The 16070-nt window shown below is 39.8% G+C and overlaps 1 protein-coding gene across 5 annotated transcripts in view; it reads left to right on the top strand.

The window, feature by feature from the left end:
- The window catches only part of ERBIN (erbb2 interacting protein), a 243832-nt gene that overhangs the window by 112026 nt on the left and 115736 nt on the right, over positions 1–16070 (top strand). For all 5 annotated transcript variants that reach the window (XM_054031406.1, XM_054031409.1, XM_054031405.1 and 2 more), the window contains exons 4-5: positions 7325–7522; positions 11706–11823. In XM_054031406.1, the coding sequence (XP_053887381.1) occupies positions 7334–7522; positions 11706–11823 (307 nt within the window). In that variant the 5' untranslated portion in view covers positions 7325–7333. The remainder of the gene's footprint in view (positions 1–7324; positions 7523–11705; positions 11824–16070) is intronic.

The following is a 16070-nucleotide window of genomic DNA, read 5'->3' as shown; positions in this document are numbered from 1 at the left end:
CTTGGGGCACTCGGCTTGATACTGGCTGCCAACTAGACATGGAGCCATTGATCACTACCCATTGAGCCTGACGATCTAGCCAGCTTTCTATCCACCTTATAGTCTATTCATCCAGCCCATAATTCTTTAACTTGCTGGCAAGAATACTGTGGGAGACCGTATCAAAAGCTTTGCTAAAGTCAAGGAATAACACATCCACTGCTTTCCCTTCATCCACAGAGCCAGTTATCTCGTCATGTAAGGCAATTAGGTTAGTCAGGCATGACTTGCCCTTGGTGAATCCATGCTGACTATTCCTGATCACTTTCCGCTCCTCTAAGTGCAAGAAGCAAGCCCCTCACAGACCAGGACACACCAACTCAGAATGACACCAGACTCTGCCAGAACAACAGATGCAAAGCCTGCAGTGATATCTCCACTGCTACAGTGATCAACACCTCCTACAACACACTTATCAAGATCCATAGGTCCTACATGTGGTGTGCCTCAGCCAGTGCACTAAATGCCTCAATAACTGTGGGTGAAACCAGATAATCTATACTTTTGAATGAACTTGCACAGAAAAATGAAAGAAAAATAGCATCCATATCACCTATGGGTGAACACTTTTCACAAATTTCAGAGTAGCAGCCGTGTTAGTCTGTATCCGCAAAAAGAAGAACAGGAGTACTTGTGGCACCTTAGAGACTAACAAATTTATTAGAGCATAAGCTTTCGTGGACTACAGCCCACTTCTTCGGATGCATATAGAATGGAACATATATTGAGGAGATATATATACACACATACAGAGAGCATAAACAGGTGGGAGTTGTCTACCAACTCTGAGAGGCCAATTAATTAAGAGGAAAAAAAAACCTTTGAAGTGATAATCAAGATAGCCCAGTACAGACAGGTTGATAAGAAGTGTGAGCATACTAACAAGGGGAGATAGATTCAATGTTTGTAATGGCTCAGCCATTCCCAGTCCTTATTCAAACCGGAGTTGATTGTGTCTAGTTTGCATATCAATTCCAGCTCAGCAGTCTCTCGTTGGAGTCTGTTTTTGAAGTTTTTCTGTTGTAATACAGCCACCCGCAGGTCTGTCACTGAATGACCAGACAGGTTAAAGTGTTCTCCCACTGGTTTTTGAGTATTTTGATTCCTGATGTCAGATTTGTGTCCATTGATTCTTTTGCGTAGAGACTGTCCGGTTTGGCCAATGTACATGGCAGAGGGGCATTGCTGGCACATGATGGCATATATCACATTGGTAGATGTGCAGGTGAACGAGCCCCTGATGGTATGGCTGATGTGATTAGGTCCTATGATGATGTCCCTTGAATAGATATGTGGACAGAGTTGGCAACGGGGTTTGTTACAAGGATAGGTTCCTGGGTTAGTGGTTTGTTCAGTGATGTGTGGTTGCTGGTGAGTATTTGCTTTAGGTTGGGGGGTTGTCTGTAAGCGAGGACAGGTCTGTCTCCCAAGATCTGTGAGAGTAAAGGATCATCTTTCAGGATAGGTTGTAGATCTCTGATGATGCGCTGGAGAGGTTTTAGTTGGGGGCTGAAGGTGACCGCTAGTGGTGTTCTGTTATTTTCTTTGTTGGGCCTGTCTTGTAGGAGGTGACTTCTGGGTACTCATCTGGCTCTGTCAATCTGTTTTTTCACTTCAGCAGGTGGGTATTGTAGTTTTAAGAATGCTTGATAGAGATCTTGTAGGTGCTTGTCTCTATCCGAGGGATTGGAGCAAATGCGGTTATATCTTAGAGCTTGGCTGTAGACAATGGATCGTGTGGTGTGTCCTGGAAAAGTGTCGCTTTTCACAAAGCGATCACTCCATATCTGATCTCTGTCCTCATTGTCAAAGGCAACCTGCACAACACTTTCAAAAGATAAGCCTGGGAGCTTAAATTAATAACTTTGTTGGACACTAAAAATCATGGTCTTAATAAAGACACTGGATTTATGGTTTATTACAACAACGTGTAACCCACTAATCCCTCTTTTTTGTCTATGCCAACAGGGGTGTTAACAGGGCACTTCACCTTGAATGGTCCCGTAGATTAACAGGAGTTCTCTCAATTTTTTTGGTGGCCTCAGAGTGTGGCCATCAACTCTTGCTGGTGGCTGCTCTGACAATTTTTCCTAAAATATTTAATTAACTTTAGGAAAACCAAATAAATATGCACATATACATATCCAAATCATAGTAATTTATTTATGTAGGGTTTTTTGCAAACTCAATAATAAAAATAATGTACAGTTGTCTCTATTCTTAACTGGACAGAATAGAAACAAATCAGGTACTTTAAATGTTCTTGTCTTTTTGTTTCTTTTGCATTTTTGGTTGCTTTTTTTAAAGACTTGCTAGTTAGTAAGTGCTTCTGTGAAAAGTGATATTTGTTTTTATGTTAATATCACTTTTCATAGCAGCAGACTTGCTAGCAAGCTGGGATGCAGCGAAAAGTGATATTAACAAACATAATATCACATCACTTTTCACAACAGACTTACTCAGACATGGCGAGCTGGCGGAGAAATTAAGCCCGGGATGTGGGGGTGGGTAGAGAGGCAGCGGGCCAGAGGAGATGAGGGGGATGGATGGGTTACTGAGGGAGGCAGCGGGTGCCTGGGAGATGGATGGGGGGGCCAAGCGAGGCAGCAGGGGCCAGATGCAGTGAGGTTGAGTGGATGAAGGGCTTGGGGAAGCAGCAGTGAGCAGTGGCAATGGAGTGGTGGTGAGCCTGAAGCTGGAGCCCTCCAGCTGTGTGACCGAAGTCCAGGGCCAGAGGACACAGTGGGGACCAGGAGTGATGGGTGGGTGCGGGGAGGAGACTGTGAGCACAGGGCTGGCACCTGTTGCTGCATGACTTGGGACCACAGCTATGGCCCCACAGCTGGACCCTGAAACCCCACGGCCGGGGGATGGAGCCCGCCACCCCAGGACTGAAGCCAGAAATCCAAGCCCTACTGCCTTCAGGAATGTGGGGAACTTCTACCAGTTGCCTGCTTCTCTGGCGTTTGTGGTTCCAGAAGGGAACAGGGTCCAACCCCTGCTTATGGCCCTGGGGGAGGGGCCACTGCTTTCCCCCAATCACTGCCCAGGAGGCTATGGCCACACGAAAAGCACCTGGCGACCACATGTGGCTGTGGTGGCCGCATTTGAGAAACACTGCCTTAGAATATGTGTTAACTGGCTAACTACTTAAGCTCAACTGTTGGATTCAGTTTTTACCTGTTTCCCAGACCTGAGGAAGAGCTCTGTGTACGTTGAAAGCTCGTCTCTGTCACGAGCAGAAGTTGGTCCAATAAAAGATATTACCTCACCCACCTCATCTAATTAAAAAATGAACACAGAGTTTTAAAGTTAAAGGTAAAGTTATTTGTGGATTACATATACATTTTTATTATGTATCAGCAAGTTAAAGCTGTTTTCAACTAACATTTTAACATACTACTGTAGTAGGAAGAGAGCCTGAGACATAAGCCCTTGTATCAAAGGTCTGGTATGAGGCAGGACCTGCTTACAGAATTTGGCAAGAACAGGGCTAATATTGCAAAAATACACATTCCTAAAAAGTGCCAGTCACATAGTACTTACGCAAACACATCCCAATATCAAATGGTACCAAAACATCCCAATATCAAGGATGGTATAAAAACATTCCCCAAAAATAACAGGTACACACTGATCCCTCTAAAAGATAAGATCAGGATGACCGTATGTAATAGAAATGTTTTAATCTAACCCACATGTACAAAGTGATAAATAATAACTAGCTATGTCAGGGGGCAGTAACTACAATAACTATGTCAAAGGAGCAGTACTAACTTGTTTGTATGGGGATATAAAGATGTGTGTCAGAGGGAGTATCTCTGTCTGGCCTAGCGAAAAAAGGAAAGTCATGCTGTTCACTGAGCTGGTCCATTGTTACGGGCATACATGCATTAGTGGTCCGATAGAGTCTGCAGGATATCAGTACTGTGATTTGTCAACAATAAACTTGGCCAGGTGCCTTCATCCCTTAACAAATCTTGTGGTCATTGGGCAGTTCACTCGAGGTCTGCCATACCAGCTGTCTGTGCGGGGCTGGGGCACCACACAGAGGAAATACACACGCAGCCAAACATCTAACAACTACTACTTTATTGATTTTGTTCACTTTATCAATATTTTTAAATGTATTTTGATGTTAGTATTTTATTTACTAATCTGTCTGCTAAAATTTCCCATCACTATAGTTTCTGAGGATCACCCAAGTATCTTAAAATAAGTGTAGTTCTAAGTTGCATTAGCTGTTTTTTTTTTTAAGGGACCATTTGCTAGTTGTGTATGTCTGGAACCCATTATGCTCTGCCCAGTCCACTCTCTGTCTGAGATGCTCTCTGTGCTGGGGGGATGTGGGAAGGGAGAGAGAGGAGCTCGTAACACTGACTCTATTTCTGCTGGGATCTCCCTCATGCTGTTGGAAACCCCACCAGGGAATTTACATGCAGTCTCCAGTACAAACTGTACGTTCATAGTGGTCAGCCTTCTTACCAAAAAGTTTCCCTTGCAGTCGAACATAATAAAAGATCACAGTGCCAGAGTCCTCCCTGAAGGTGATATCATCTAATGCCAGTGGAGAGATTATTATGACAATCTTATGCCTTATCAGAATCATTCACGAAACAGGAAGACAGAAAGGGTAGGGACCTGGAGCCATCAATCTTGCAAGGGGAAGTGATGCATGCTATTATGAAAATGAAGCCTAGGAAGGCACATTGGATAGTTAATGTACTAGCATAATTGTTAAAGCGTTTGGTGACTGCTGTATCTATCTCATGTGGAAAATTTGCAATGATGTTTGGACGAAGGGAACCTTCATGGCATTAAGAAACAATCATATCATCTCCCTGATATTGCATGTGAGCAAAGTTGTGTTCTGCTTAATCCAGATATGCATTAAGTTAATGATAAAAGTGGAACTACCACCACAACAGAGAGAGACAAGGCACGTGATCAAATCATGAACATCTGCTACATCACTGAAAAATGCAGGGACTACAGTCACCCACTTATGTGTTTCATTGACTACGTAAAAGCATTAGATACCATCCAATATGGCCATCTTTGGAGAACAATGGCAGACATGGGGATTCCAAAGCATTTCATTGAACTCATTTTAAGTCTCTACCATGATCAGACACAGCACTGTGTGAACAGGTACAGGTGGCAATGAGTGGTTTTTCCCTGGACAGGGTGTGAGACAAGGGTGTACTCTGTCCTTAAGCCTTTTCAAGGTGCGGGCAGGGTATGAGACGAGCTGTGGAAGGGTGTGACAAAATGGAAGGACCTGGGGTTTCTGTTGGTGGACGCTTCTTAACTGACCTCAGATACACTGAAGATACGATGTAGCCCTATGCTACAATCACTGATGCAATGCAACAAATGTTGGAGTTTGTAAAAACAATTAGTAAGGAATATGGACTGAATATGGCAAAAAAACAAAATGCCTGGATATTGACAGGATTAACAAAAATGCAACCGACGACATGATTAATGGTCAAGTTGCCGAAGTAGGTAGTAGATGGGGTTCTACATATCCAACCAACGAGACTGTTCCAAAGAAATTAGAAGACTAGGAATGGGTTGCTTATGAAAGTTTGGAAAAACCATGGCATCTCAAAATGTGTAAAGGTTCGCTTGGTGAAAAACTTACTTTTTTCCATAGTGACTTATGGATGTGAATTGTGGAAAATAAATGCTGCTGACAAGATGAAAATTTAAGCTTTTGAGATGTGGTGGTGGTAGCAAATGTTCTTGCGTACCTCCTGGTTCGAAACCTTTCCCCTCCACCCCCCACCCCCCCCGCCAAAAAAAATATTAGTTGGCAATATTATTTATTTATAATATTACATTTGCACCTGCTGATTTCTATGTACTTTAGTCACATGAGGCATATAGATGGAAATAACTTCAAGAAATTTAGGGAAGGAATGGTGGTGGCCGTTGTAGTATGGGGCAACCAGCAAGGAAATGGATAGATGTCTGTGTGCTTGAAGTTAACAATAGATCAAGAAAGCATCTGAAAATTCTGCTACGATGTCACCAATATTCAGACATGAATAAATGGATTTTTACTTTACTTTATTCCAATCCCTGTGTACTGATTAGGCAAAGAGATTTATCTTGATTTAAATAACAAAAAAGACAACTATACAAAGCCTTATTTTAATACTGCTGGACTTTTGTGTAATATTAATTATTCAGTAAGGAACTCTGACAGCCTGCCATCTACAAAAGGCTGCTTTTCCACCCTTTCATGATAGATGGAAATTCAGGCACTATAATAATACTAACACTCATTCATGAGTTAAATAATTTTTGGAAGGTAAGGCATCACCACAAAATGGGTTCCAGATGAGCGAAGTGTAATTTGGAATATGTAGCAGACTAGATGTTCACATGATCGAATTTGTAACTGCGTAAATTCAAAGGTGGATCATAGATTGCAGTTACCTTTTGCACCGCTAAAAAAAAAAAAAAAAGTTGGGTTCATTGTTTTCCATCAAAATCTTTTTCCTATTGGCTATTCATTTACTTTTAAGAAGTAAAACAAATGTTTAATGGCTTTTTTGGTAAAATATGTATTTTGTGAAATTTTCCAGACTGCGGGTGGAATTGCATAAAATGAACAGAATTCCTGTGTCTGAGCAACTTTTTAAGTGTTTCTTTGTAGTGCAATTTTTAGTGGCAGTCATGTTTGTAGTTGGATCAATTTACAGAAACCATACTGGTTCATTATCTATGTCCTACTTTTTGAATGAGCTGAGGGGTGAAAACCTTATCTCCTAGAAATGCATGGCTGGAAGGGACCTCAAGGTCATCTTGTCATCCCCAACAGGTGTTTGTCTAATCTGTTCTTTAAAATTTCCAGTGATGGAGATTCCACAACCTCCTTTGGAAGCCCAGTCCAATACTTAACCATCCTTATAGTTAGAATGGTTTTCCTGATATGAAATATAAAAGCACCTCTTATAAGAAATGTCTAATTAATTTTCTAGGAACTAAAGCATAATGCTCCTGAGAAAGTGAAACTTTGCTGTAAGAAGCAGAGGTATCAGTTTGATACTTGTTTTTTCTCTTTTTAAAAAAAAAATAAAAATGTAGAGCCTGATTTTCACCACTGCCAATCAGCCACAGTATCCTTTTTTTTCAATGGAAGTTGCAGGTGATCTGCAGTCCTTAAAATGTAAAAATTCTAAACTTTGTGTCTAATAAGCCGTTGAGGTAAAAAAACTATATATTAGTTTCTCAAAATCTAAAGTTAATTCAGAAACCTAATTTTTGTTTACAGTGCCTGAAAATGACAACAAAGCGGAACTTGTTTGTGCGGTTGGTGCCATGCCGCTGTCTGCGTGGAGAAGAAGAAACTGTCACTGCACTTGATTATTCTCACTGCAGCCTGGAACAAGTGCCGAAAGAGATATTTACCTTTGAAAAGACCTTGGAAGAACTCTATTTAGATGCAAATCAGATTGAGGAGCTTCCGAAGGTATGATGTTGGGGTTTATTTTTTGTGAGGTGTATTAACCCTGTTATTTTACTACATCTATAGTATACAGCAGTGGAGTAATAATGCTAAGTCTGTTGTCATTGAGGGCTCTCGTAGGTGACCAACTTCCATTTTCAACTCACCAGTTTAAACTTCTTAATATGTAACTGAAGAGTTTGTTGTTTTTGCTTCTTTTCATCTTCATCACCAGTATATGGAAAATTTAATCATTATCCTGCCTGAATCATTTTTGAATGTTACTATGCTAGGCTCTTTAAAGGTTGACTATTTTTCACATTTATAGCTTTTGTAACCAATGGAAGTCCAAGCAATTGAAACCAAAGAGGAAGTTACTCAGTTTCTTGTTTATCACAAATAAGGTAGCAGCTTACAGTTCATTAAGCCCACTGGACGTGAGTGGGAGCAATTAAGCCAACACTACTACTAATACTACTAAGAGCTTGTCTACACTTACAGGGGGATTGACGAGCGGTGATCGATACATCGGCGGTTGATTTAGCGGATCTAGTGAAGACCCGCTAAATCGACCACAGATTGCTCTCCTGTCAACTCCTAGACTCCACTGGATCGAGAAGAGTGGGCCGCCGACATCACGTAGTGTGGACCCTGATCTAAGCTATGTCGATTTGAGTTGCGCTATTCACTATAAGGCATTTTCTTCGGCTCTCAAATAATTTTTATTGCTCTTCTCAACTCCCTCTAAGTTTTTTCCAACATGTGGATACCAGAACTGTATGCAGTATTCCAGTATCTGTCTCACTAATATGACCTGTGAATCATAGACTCAAATATTGAGAAAGGGAAAGGTAGAAGGAGACTCAGGAGCATTAAAAATATAGGAGAAAATATATATAAATTAGTATTATGTCCCCAAGAAACTGACATAAGTTAGAAACATTTCTTGGTAGCTGCATAGTATGTCTTCTTCCAGCTAAAGAGGAACACCCCAGAGTTAGAACCAATCTTTCAAGCTAGGCAGGCTTTTGCCTACATCAAGCTTACTCAGTCTTTCAAGGCTGTAACAGACATCTGTCTAAGATAACCTCCCAAAGCTAGATTGATGTTACCTATGTGTTTTTTTTTTTTAAATGTATCCAAAAATTTTAAGACTAGAGTAGGCTTTATCTACCATAGCCCCTTCCCCAGTTGGCTTTGGCCAAAATGGTGTCTTCCAGCTAACAATAAACACTGAAACTTCCTAAAGCTGCAAAAGAACTCAATTACCAGTACAGCTTTCTGGAGGTATATCTGTTAGCGGGAAGGATAAATCATTCCTGCACAAGCACATCTTATAGTTGGCTTCTACACTCCCGATGATGGATCACTGTATCAAAATACAGAAGATGAAAAAACAAAATTTTAAAACTTTTCACTTTTGTAAACCTCTCCCCCACTGCCTGTGCCATATGTTTTTCATTCTTTTCACATGAATAATTAGATAAATTTAGTATGATTTTTAAAATCTTATATAGCTATTTGCATGCAGGGATGAGCTTTTGAGCACATTGTCTTGTTGGAAATAGTAAGAAAAAGGAAAGACTCCAAAAGATGTATGCCAACCAAAGCACCTATCCAGTACATTACCCAAGGAAATCTAACTCATGAAAGCACTGATGGTGCAAGCTAGTTGATTTGTAACACGCCCATATTTCTGAAGAAAAGGTACTGTGTCACTACACAGACTAGCGTTAGTCTCTTGAATAATTCATCCTCCAAACTTATGGTTTGGGTGTTACATGAACATCACATTCCTGGGACTTGTTCCATGATTTGTGGTTGAAATATTGGTTTATTATGTGAGCAATGCAATCCAGTGACTTCTCGCTCGTACTCATGGCAGTTGTTGTGGCAGTCACTAAAAAGTTAAAACCACTGAGCTATCCCACTGTTTGGCCAGTGCTTCCTTAGAATTCTGTTTAAACATAAGTGAGGGGAAATGTTGCAAAAGAGAACATAATGAGTTGTGACTTACTGAAGATTGTCAGGAACCAAATCATCAACACCAATGTTATGCACGATTTGATGATAGATGACAATATTAATCTTTGGAGGAATTATTGTCCATGGACAATAGATTATCTCTGGCCTACCTGTCATCTCCTATTTGCTATCCAACATTGACCCTTGCCTCTGATCCTCAAATTGTCTTGACTGCCCATTTGTAAAGTTTTCCAACAGGTATTATCATGCTTTCTCCCATGTGGGAAGAACTCCCCGTAAATACCTACGAAATCACTTTGTAGTCCTTCTTCAAATCCTTCCTTAAAAACTACTTTGATGTGATATGTACAAAAACCTTGACAGTGTTTAGGCAGCCAGAGTGCTATGACCACTGCTTAACATGCTGATCAGCATCATTCCATTGTTTCCTTGTGTTTTTCCCCTCAACTTCATCTCTTTGTATTCATCAGCTTTCTCTTGTCTTATAGATCGATTGTAAGCACTTTGGAGTAGGAGGCAACAGAGGGTCCTGTGGCACCTTTGAGACTAACAGAAGTATTGGGAGCATAAGCTTTCGTGGGTAAGAACCTCGCTTCTTCAGATGCAAGAAGAAGTGAGGTTCTTACCCACGAAAGCTTATGCTCCCAATACTTCTGTTAGTCTCAAAGGTGCCACAGGACCCTCTGTTGCTTTTTACAGATTCAGACTAACACGGCTACCCCTCTGATACTTGGAGTAGGAGCCATCTTTTCATTATATGTTTTGTACAGTGCCTAGCAAAGTGGGGCTCTGGCTGTAGTCACTACCCCAATACAAATAATTTTTGTTAATATTGTTAATGATAATGTTTACAGAGGTCATTGGCTGTATATTCTCTTAAATTAACCCATGCATATATATGCACAGTCAGACTATCCTGCTGGTCTTGATAACTTCAAAATGTTAGTCATTTCCCCTTTCCTCCACCCCCATTAAATTTCTTTAGTCTTACCTTTGAGGGAAGGGGAAATAAGGAGGCTGCATAATTTAGATTTATTTTAAATATATTTAATTTAGATTAACTTCATCCCTTTTTAAAAAATTAACACCTATCTGTGTGGGTGTTAAAGCTTGTGTTCCAGAATGGATGGTTTTAAATCCAGACTTCAGTTTTTTTATTTGTGGAAGCAAGTGTAATTGCTGTAGAAGAGGGGAATGTTGTTATGGCTGCTTAGCGCTTTTGTTTTTGGAACTCTGGTGTTCTCAGCAGTAGTAGAGAGTGCAGCCTGCTAATTTAGCAGACCTTGATATTACTTGTAGAGAAAGACCACAGGCACAGTTTGGTGACAAATGTGCTTGGCCAGATTTATTGTCCTTAAGGCACAGTTCTAACAAGCTGCACAACTTGCCAAATTCATTAACACATGAGTGCACTATGGCAAGGAGTGGCTCAGTTATCAGGAATTTTTGCTGTCCCCTCACCGACGCAAATGGTGATATTTATAGACTGAGACAAACAACTGGGATAAACAACTTAGGTACCGCTTTACATACCACCTTATGTGTTTTGTGACATTTGTTTATCTCCACTTGTTTCTGATATCTTGGAGAAAACATTTCTATTTATCCATCTTATTTTGTACTAGATTGGGGTATATTTGTACTACCCTTCTAAAATATATTTATGTAAATATTTAATGCCTAGTACACTAGCAACAACTTTGCAATGTAACAAACAGTGAACTTGTAAGCATTTACTTTAATACATGGCCTGACTTTGGTTTACAGCCTCTGATGCAAGCTTCAAATTTTGCACCAGAGCTAGTGCTCCAGGCTCGCTCTCTCCCTCTCTCTCCCTCTCTCTCTCTCTCTCTCCCCTACAATTGCTTCTGCTTTTTTTATTTATAGGTTTGAGAATTGTCGGGCATTTTGACTCTGAAACGTGAATTTTAGTATTCCTCATTACTACATATTAGCTCTAGCTAATGATTTCTGCAGCATTGGAAGGTGTTTGTAGAGAGCATCTAACAAGTGTTTGCCACACTTTGCTGGCTCTAGACAGTTACAGCTTTTCACTAATGCACATTTTGTAATTCAGTAATTCACTAAATTTAAAACAAAAATTGTTTCACAAATATCCTGTTTTTCTAGTGAGAAGGTCAGAAGTTAAAAAGGATTAAAAACAAAAGATATATACAGAAAACTGAAAGATGCTCAGTCACTTTTTTCTTTGTTTCAATAGCAACTTTTTAACTGTCAATCCCTGCACAAGCTGAGTTTGCCAGACAATGATCTAACAACATTGCCAGCATCCATTGCAAATCTCATTAATCTCAGGGAACTGGATGTCAGCAAGAATGGTAAGTTATTTTATTTGTTACGTTTTAGAGGAGTGAAAGAGCAAAACAGTATACAGAATCGCAGAGGCAACTATTACTTTCAGAAAACACTTGTCTTAATATTAAATATAAATCACCAGCCTAAGTGACTGTCAAACTTACTGTATGGAAAAACGTTGATTGTAATGTGTCTGTGTGACATTTATTATTTTCAGAGGTATAAAAAATAAAATAAACTGTTTAGTTGGAACTTTGTGGTTCAGTATAAAAAAAAAAATTGATAGAGGAATGAAATACACTGATCCTGCAAACTTAAACATACACACACTGAACTGCACCACCACGAGTTGGTTCATTTATTTTAAGCGGCCAAATTGCAAAGCATGTGCATAATTGTTTATAGGATCGGGGCTGTAAGCAGCAGTCTGAAGTCTGAAATACTGAGATCTAAATCTTGTGACTGGAAACAGGCAGAGAATAACCAGGAGCCTGTAATAATTATCATTATTGGTTTACTGTATATAGTTTCAGCAGTGGATTCCATTTGCTGAATCCAAATATAAATAGTTTATTTTGTTTAATATTAACAAAATTAAATGCTGTACACAGCTAATTCTTAGTGTAAAAGGAAAGTCAGAAATTTGAATGTTCTTGATTGGATTTTGTGTGTGGGGGGGTTATTTTATTTTATTTTATTTTGCCAAATTGGTAGTTTTGTGCTGACAGGAGCAAATTCAAACATTTCATATTGTCAGGGCTGGATTAACGCAAGGGCTTTAGGGGCTGCAGCCCTGGGCTAAGGGGGGCCCTGGTGCAGCAGGGCTTAGGCAGGCTGCCTGCATGCCAGGGCCCCACACGGCTCTCAGAAGCGGTCGATTGCTGGCATGTCTCTGCGGCCATGGGCCCGGGAGGCGGCTCTGCGCACTACCCCCGGCCAATGGGAGCTACAGGGGTGACGCTTGTGGGCACGGGCAGCACACGAAGGCACGCTGTCCCCTCCCCCAAGGGACGCGCAGAGATGTGCCAGCAGCTGGCTGCTTTTGGGAGTGGCGTGGGACTATGGCAGGCAGGCAGCCAACCTGCCTAAACCCTGCTGCGTCGTCGGCCGGGAGTAAGCGCCTCCTGGCTGGAGCCTGCACCTTACACCCCCTCCAGCACCCCACCCTCCTGCCGCAGGCAAGAATCCCCTCCTGCACCCAAAATCTCTCCCAGACCCCGCACCCCTCATGCACCCCAACCCCATGCACCAAGTCAGAATCCCCTCTTACACCAAACTCCCTCCCAGAGCCCGCACCCCTCACCCTCTCCTGCACCTCGACACTCTGCCCCAGCCTGGAGCCCCCTCCTGCACCCAAACTCCCTTCCAGAAAGAAATTAATATAACAGCTGTTCTAAGGTAAGAAGTAGGCTATTTTTAATTAACTTAACTAAATTCTACATGTTTTAGGACTGAAATGTAACCACAGAATGGCTTTATGTTAATTGAAAGGCAAGTTTAGTATAGCGTTAATAGCCTCGATGCCATCATTGTGATCACTTTGTTTTAAATTAGGAAAGAGACTTGTATATGGGAACCCCACAAAATCTACTAGCCCCAGACCCACAGGAGAGTTAATCCGACCCTGCATATTGTTAGCAGACTTGTTTTTCTTGTTTATAGGAAAAAGTGGTGTGCTTGATCAGGAACTAAGTTGTTGCAGAATACCGTACAGTATCACCTCATTAATTCACTTTAATGATGGGAGACCTATTGCAGATTAGCATATTTTGCCTTAATTAACATTCTCGTACATTGCATAGCAATTAAAAAAAATAATTACAACAGGAAGTTGGGTTTACCACAATCACAGTGAAGTTTTCTCAGCTTGGATTAATGATTTTGTTTGAAAACTATTAACAAAAACATTCAAAGCCCGAGCAAAGTTGTTGCCTTTCCAGAGAATGAATAAAATCATCATTTAATCTGAAGCTTGGCATTCAAAGGGGTAAAACTATAGGATATAGAATGTTTATTACAATATGCAAACATAGCCAAATAGGAGGATAAAATTAATGTTGTGCATATGAAGCCTGCTATGGAAATTGTAGAGGTCTGTTTTGTACATATCATCTCTTTTCTGAATGTCTCTAATAAAGTCCAGAGCTCTAAAGAAAAGAGAGATCTAGGTGTCACATTAGTCATGTTAGAGTATTCTGTATATTTAAGCTAGTTATTTCTGCACAATTCCATAATCTAGTTGTATAAAATGTACTGCTTTATTTGGACGACATGTCCATTTTTAATCAACTATAACTCCACAGAGTTACAAAAGGGTTCCTCTTAAAAAAAAAAAAATATATATATATATATATATATATATATATATTGTTGTGGAAATATTGTTTTTTCCCTTATTGCTCTTTGTGACCAGCTTTATATTTGAGCTATTTTATTATTAATTTTCTAATGAACACAGCATTTTTATTGAAATATAGTAACTTGATTGTTATTACTTTGTTCCTGGTACAAGTGAATTAATAGTGTTAACTAAATAAGACCATCCTTAAATACTTTCACTATGACTATGATAAGTTAAAAGAAGTGTTCTTCTGTCTAGCCTGAACTGCTGAAAGGAATAACTGTTTCCAGTATAGCAGTTATTAAATGATATTTAAATGAATCAAAAGGTTTTCTTTGTTTTAGTATTAGGGCTAAAAAATTACTCAGCTCACAGACAAGGGACAACTGATCAGTTACCAGCTGTAGAGAGTTATCCATCCAAAATAATGCAACCTTTAATTAAGCGTACAAAGATCTGCTCAAAGAACATTTGTTGCTGGGGCATAAAGTATTTTAAGGAGGCAGTAGCTGTATAATTTGGTATCTCAAACTGTGAAATAACTTTTTTTTTTTTTTTGTATTTTAAATGTTATGGGAGCAGTAGTAGCTACTTCATAGTTAAGACTGAAGTTAGCTTCCTATCATAAAACCTAATTTTCAGTCACTCACCACAATTTGAACTCTTCCATCCCCAACCAAAAAATCCCCACCAATCTTCCTGAAAATTTACATGCTACATTTTATCCTCGGATAGACTTTTTCTGGGAAGCTTGATTAAAAACCAGAAAAGGAGTTTTTCTCTCCCCTTTCATCCTGGCTGGTGAGATAAGTTCCCTCCAGAATGTGTGATAAATTTGAAGCTGTCCCAGGCTTTTCAATTTGCTATGTAAAGAAAGGGGGAGATTCCCCCCCACCCCCCGCCTTATTTTCCCTAGCTGCAGTTACTGCAACAGGGGAAGTTCTGTTGTCTCTCCCTTGTATCCTCAAAGCTTATTCCTGGCAATTGGCTACATTTCGTTGTTAATATTAAACATGTTTCAATGTTTATACCAACCAATGAGAATGAATCTTATACAATCAAAAAATATGATTACATTCAATGATTTAAATCAAGGTTTCCTATTGTCTAATTTAAATAATTTAAATTGGGGATTGATGTAAAAATTGATTTTAAATCTACCCTAAGGCTAGGAGGCCCAAAATTTGATTTACTTGTACTTTTATGCTTCTATATATATATAGAAGCATAAACCCCAAACCCCTAAAATGTACCTTTTTTCTAAAAGAAGACAGCAGTCCAACATTCATCAACAATCCTGATAGGACAAACCAGTATATATGTACAATTAAGACCAGACAAATTGGTAAGGAAAAAAATATTTCATAACTTTCAAATAGTGCCTAAAAAGCTTTGTAAAATTCAAGCGGTGGTGGTAGTTTGAGGGGGAATCTTGGTGTCCTCCAGTAAACCATCACCAGGATAGTGTTTGGTGGATCATTAACATCATATACATTCTGGGAGGCAATCTTACTGGTTTTGCCAATTCAGGCTAAGTTCAAATAGGAATGGGTGAATCCAGTGGAGACTGTGATTTTGTGAGGCTTAATGAACTTTAAAAAGTATCTTACAAATTTGAAAAATGTATATTAACTCCTTTTTCTCATTAATGAAACCCACGTTTTTAAGACCTAATCAATAAAAACAACAAGGGAAATTTGTGCTATGCAAACAATGGTGAGGAGATCCAATGAAAGATTTACTATCTATATCTATATCTATGTCTATATATAGTTGTTTTTCTTTCCAGTCACTTAGGCCATGTCTGCCATTTAAGTTGGCAAAACTTATATCGCTCAGGAGTGTGGGAAAAACATCCCCCCTGAACGACATAAGTTTCACTGGCATAAGCACCCTTGTGCACAACACTGTGTCAGCAGTACATGCTCT

Source organism: Malaclemys terrapin, chromosome 6, assembly GCF_027887155.1.
Source record: "Malaclemys terrapin pileata isolate rMalTer1 chromosome 6, rMalTer1.hap1, whole genome shotgun sequence".
Lineage (NCBI taxonomy): Eukaryota > Metazoa > Chordata > Testudines > Emydidae > Malaclemys > Malaclemys terrapin.
Note: the sequence above shows the minus strand (reverse complement) of the source record. Positions and strands in the feature narration are given on the sequence as shown.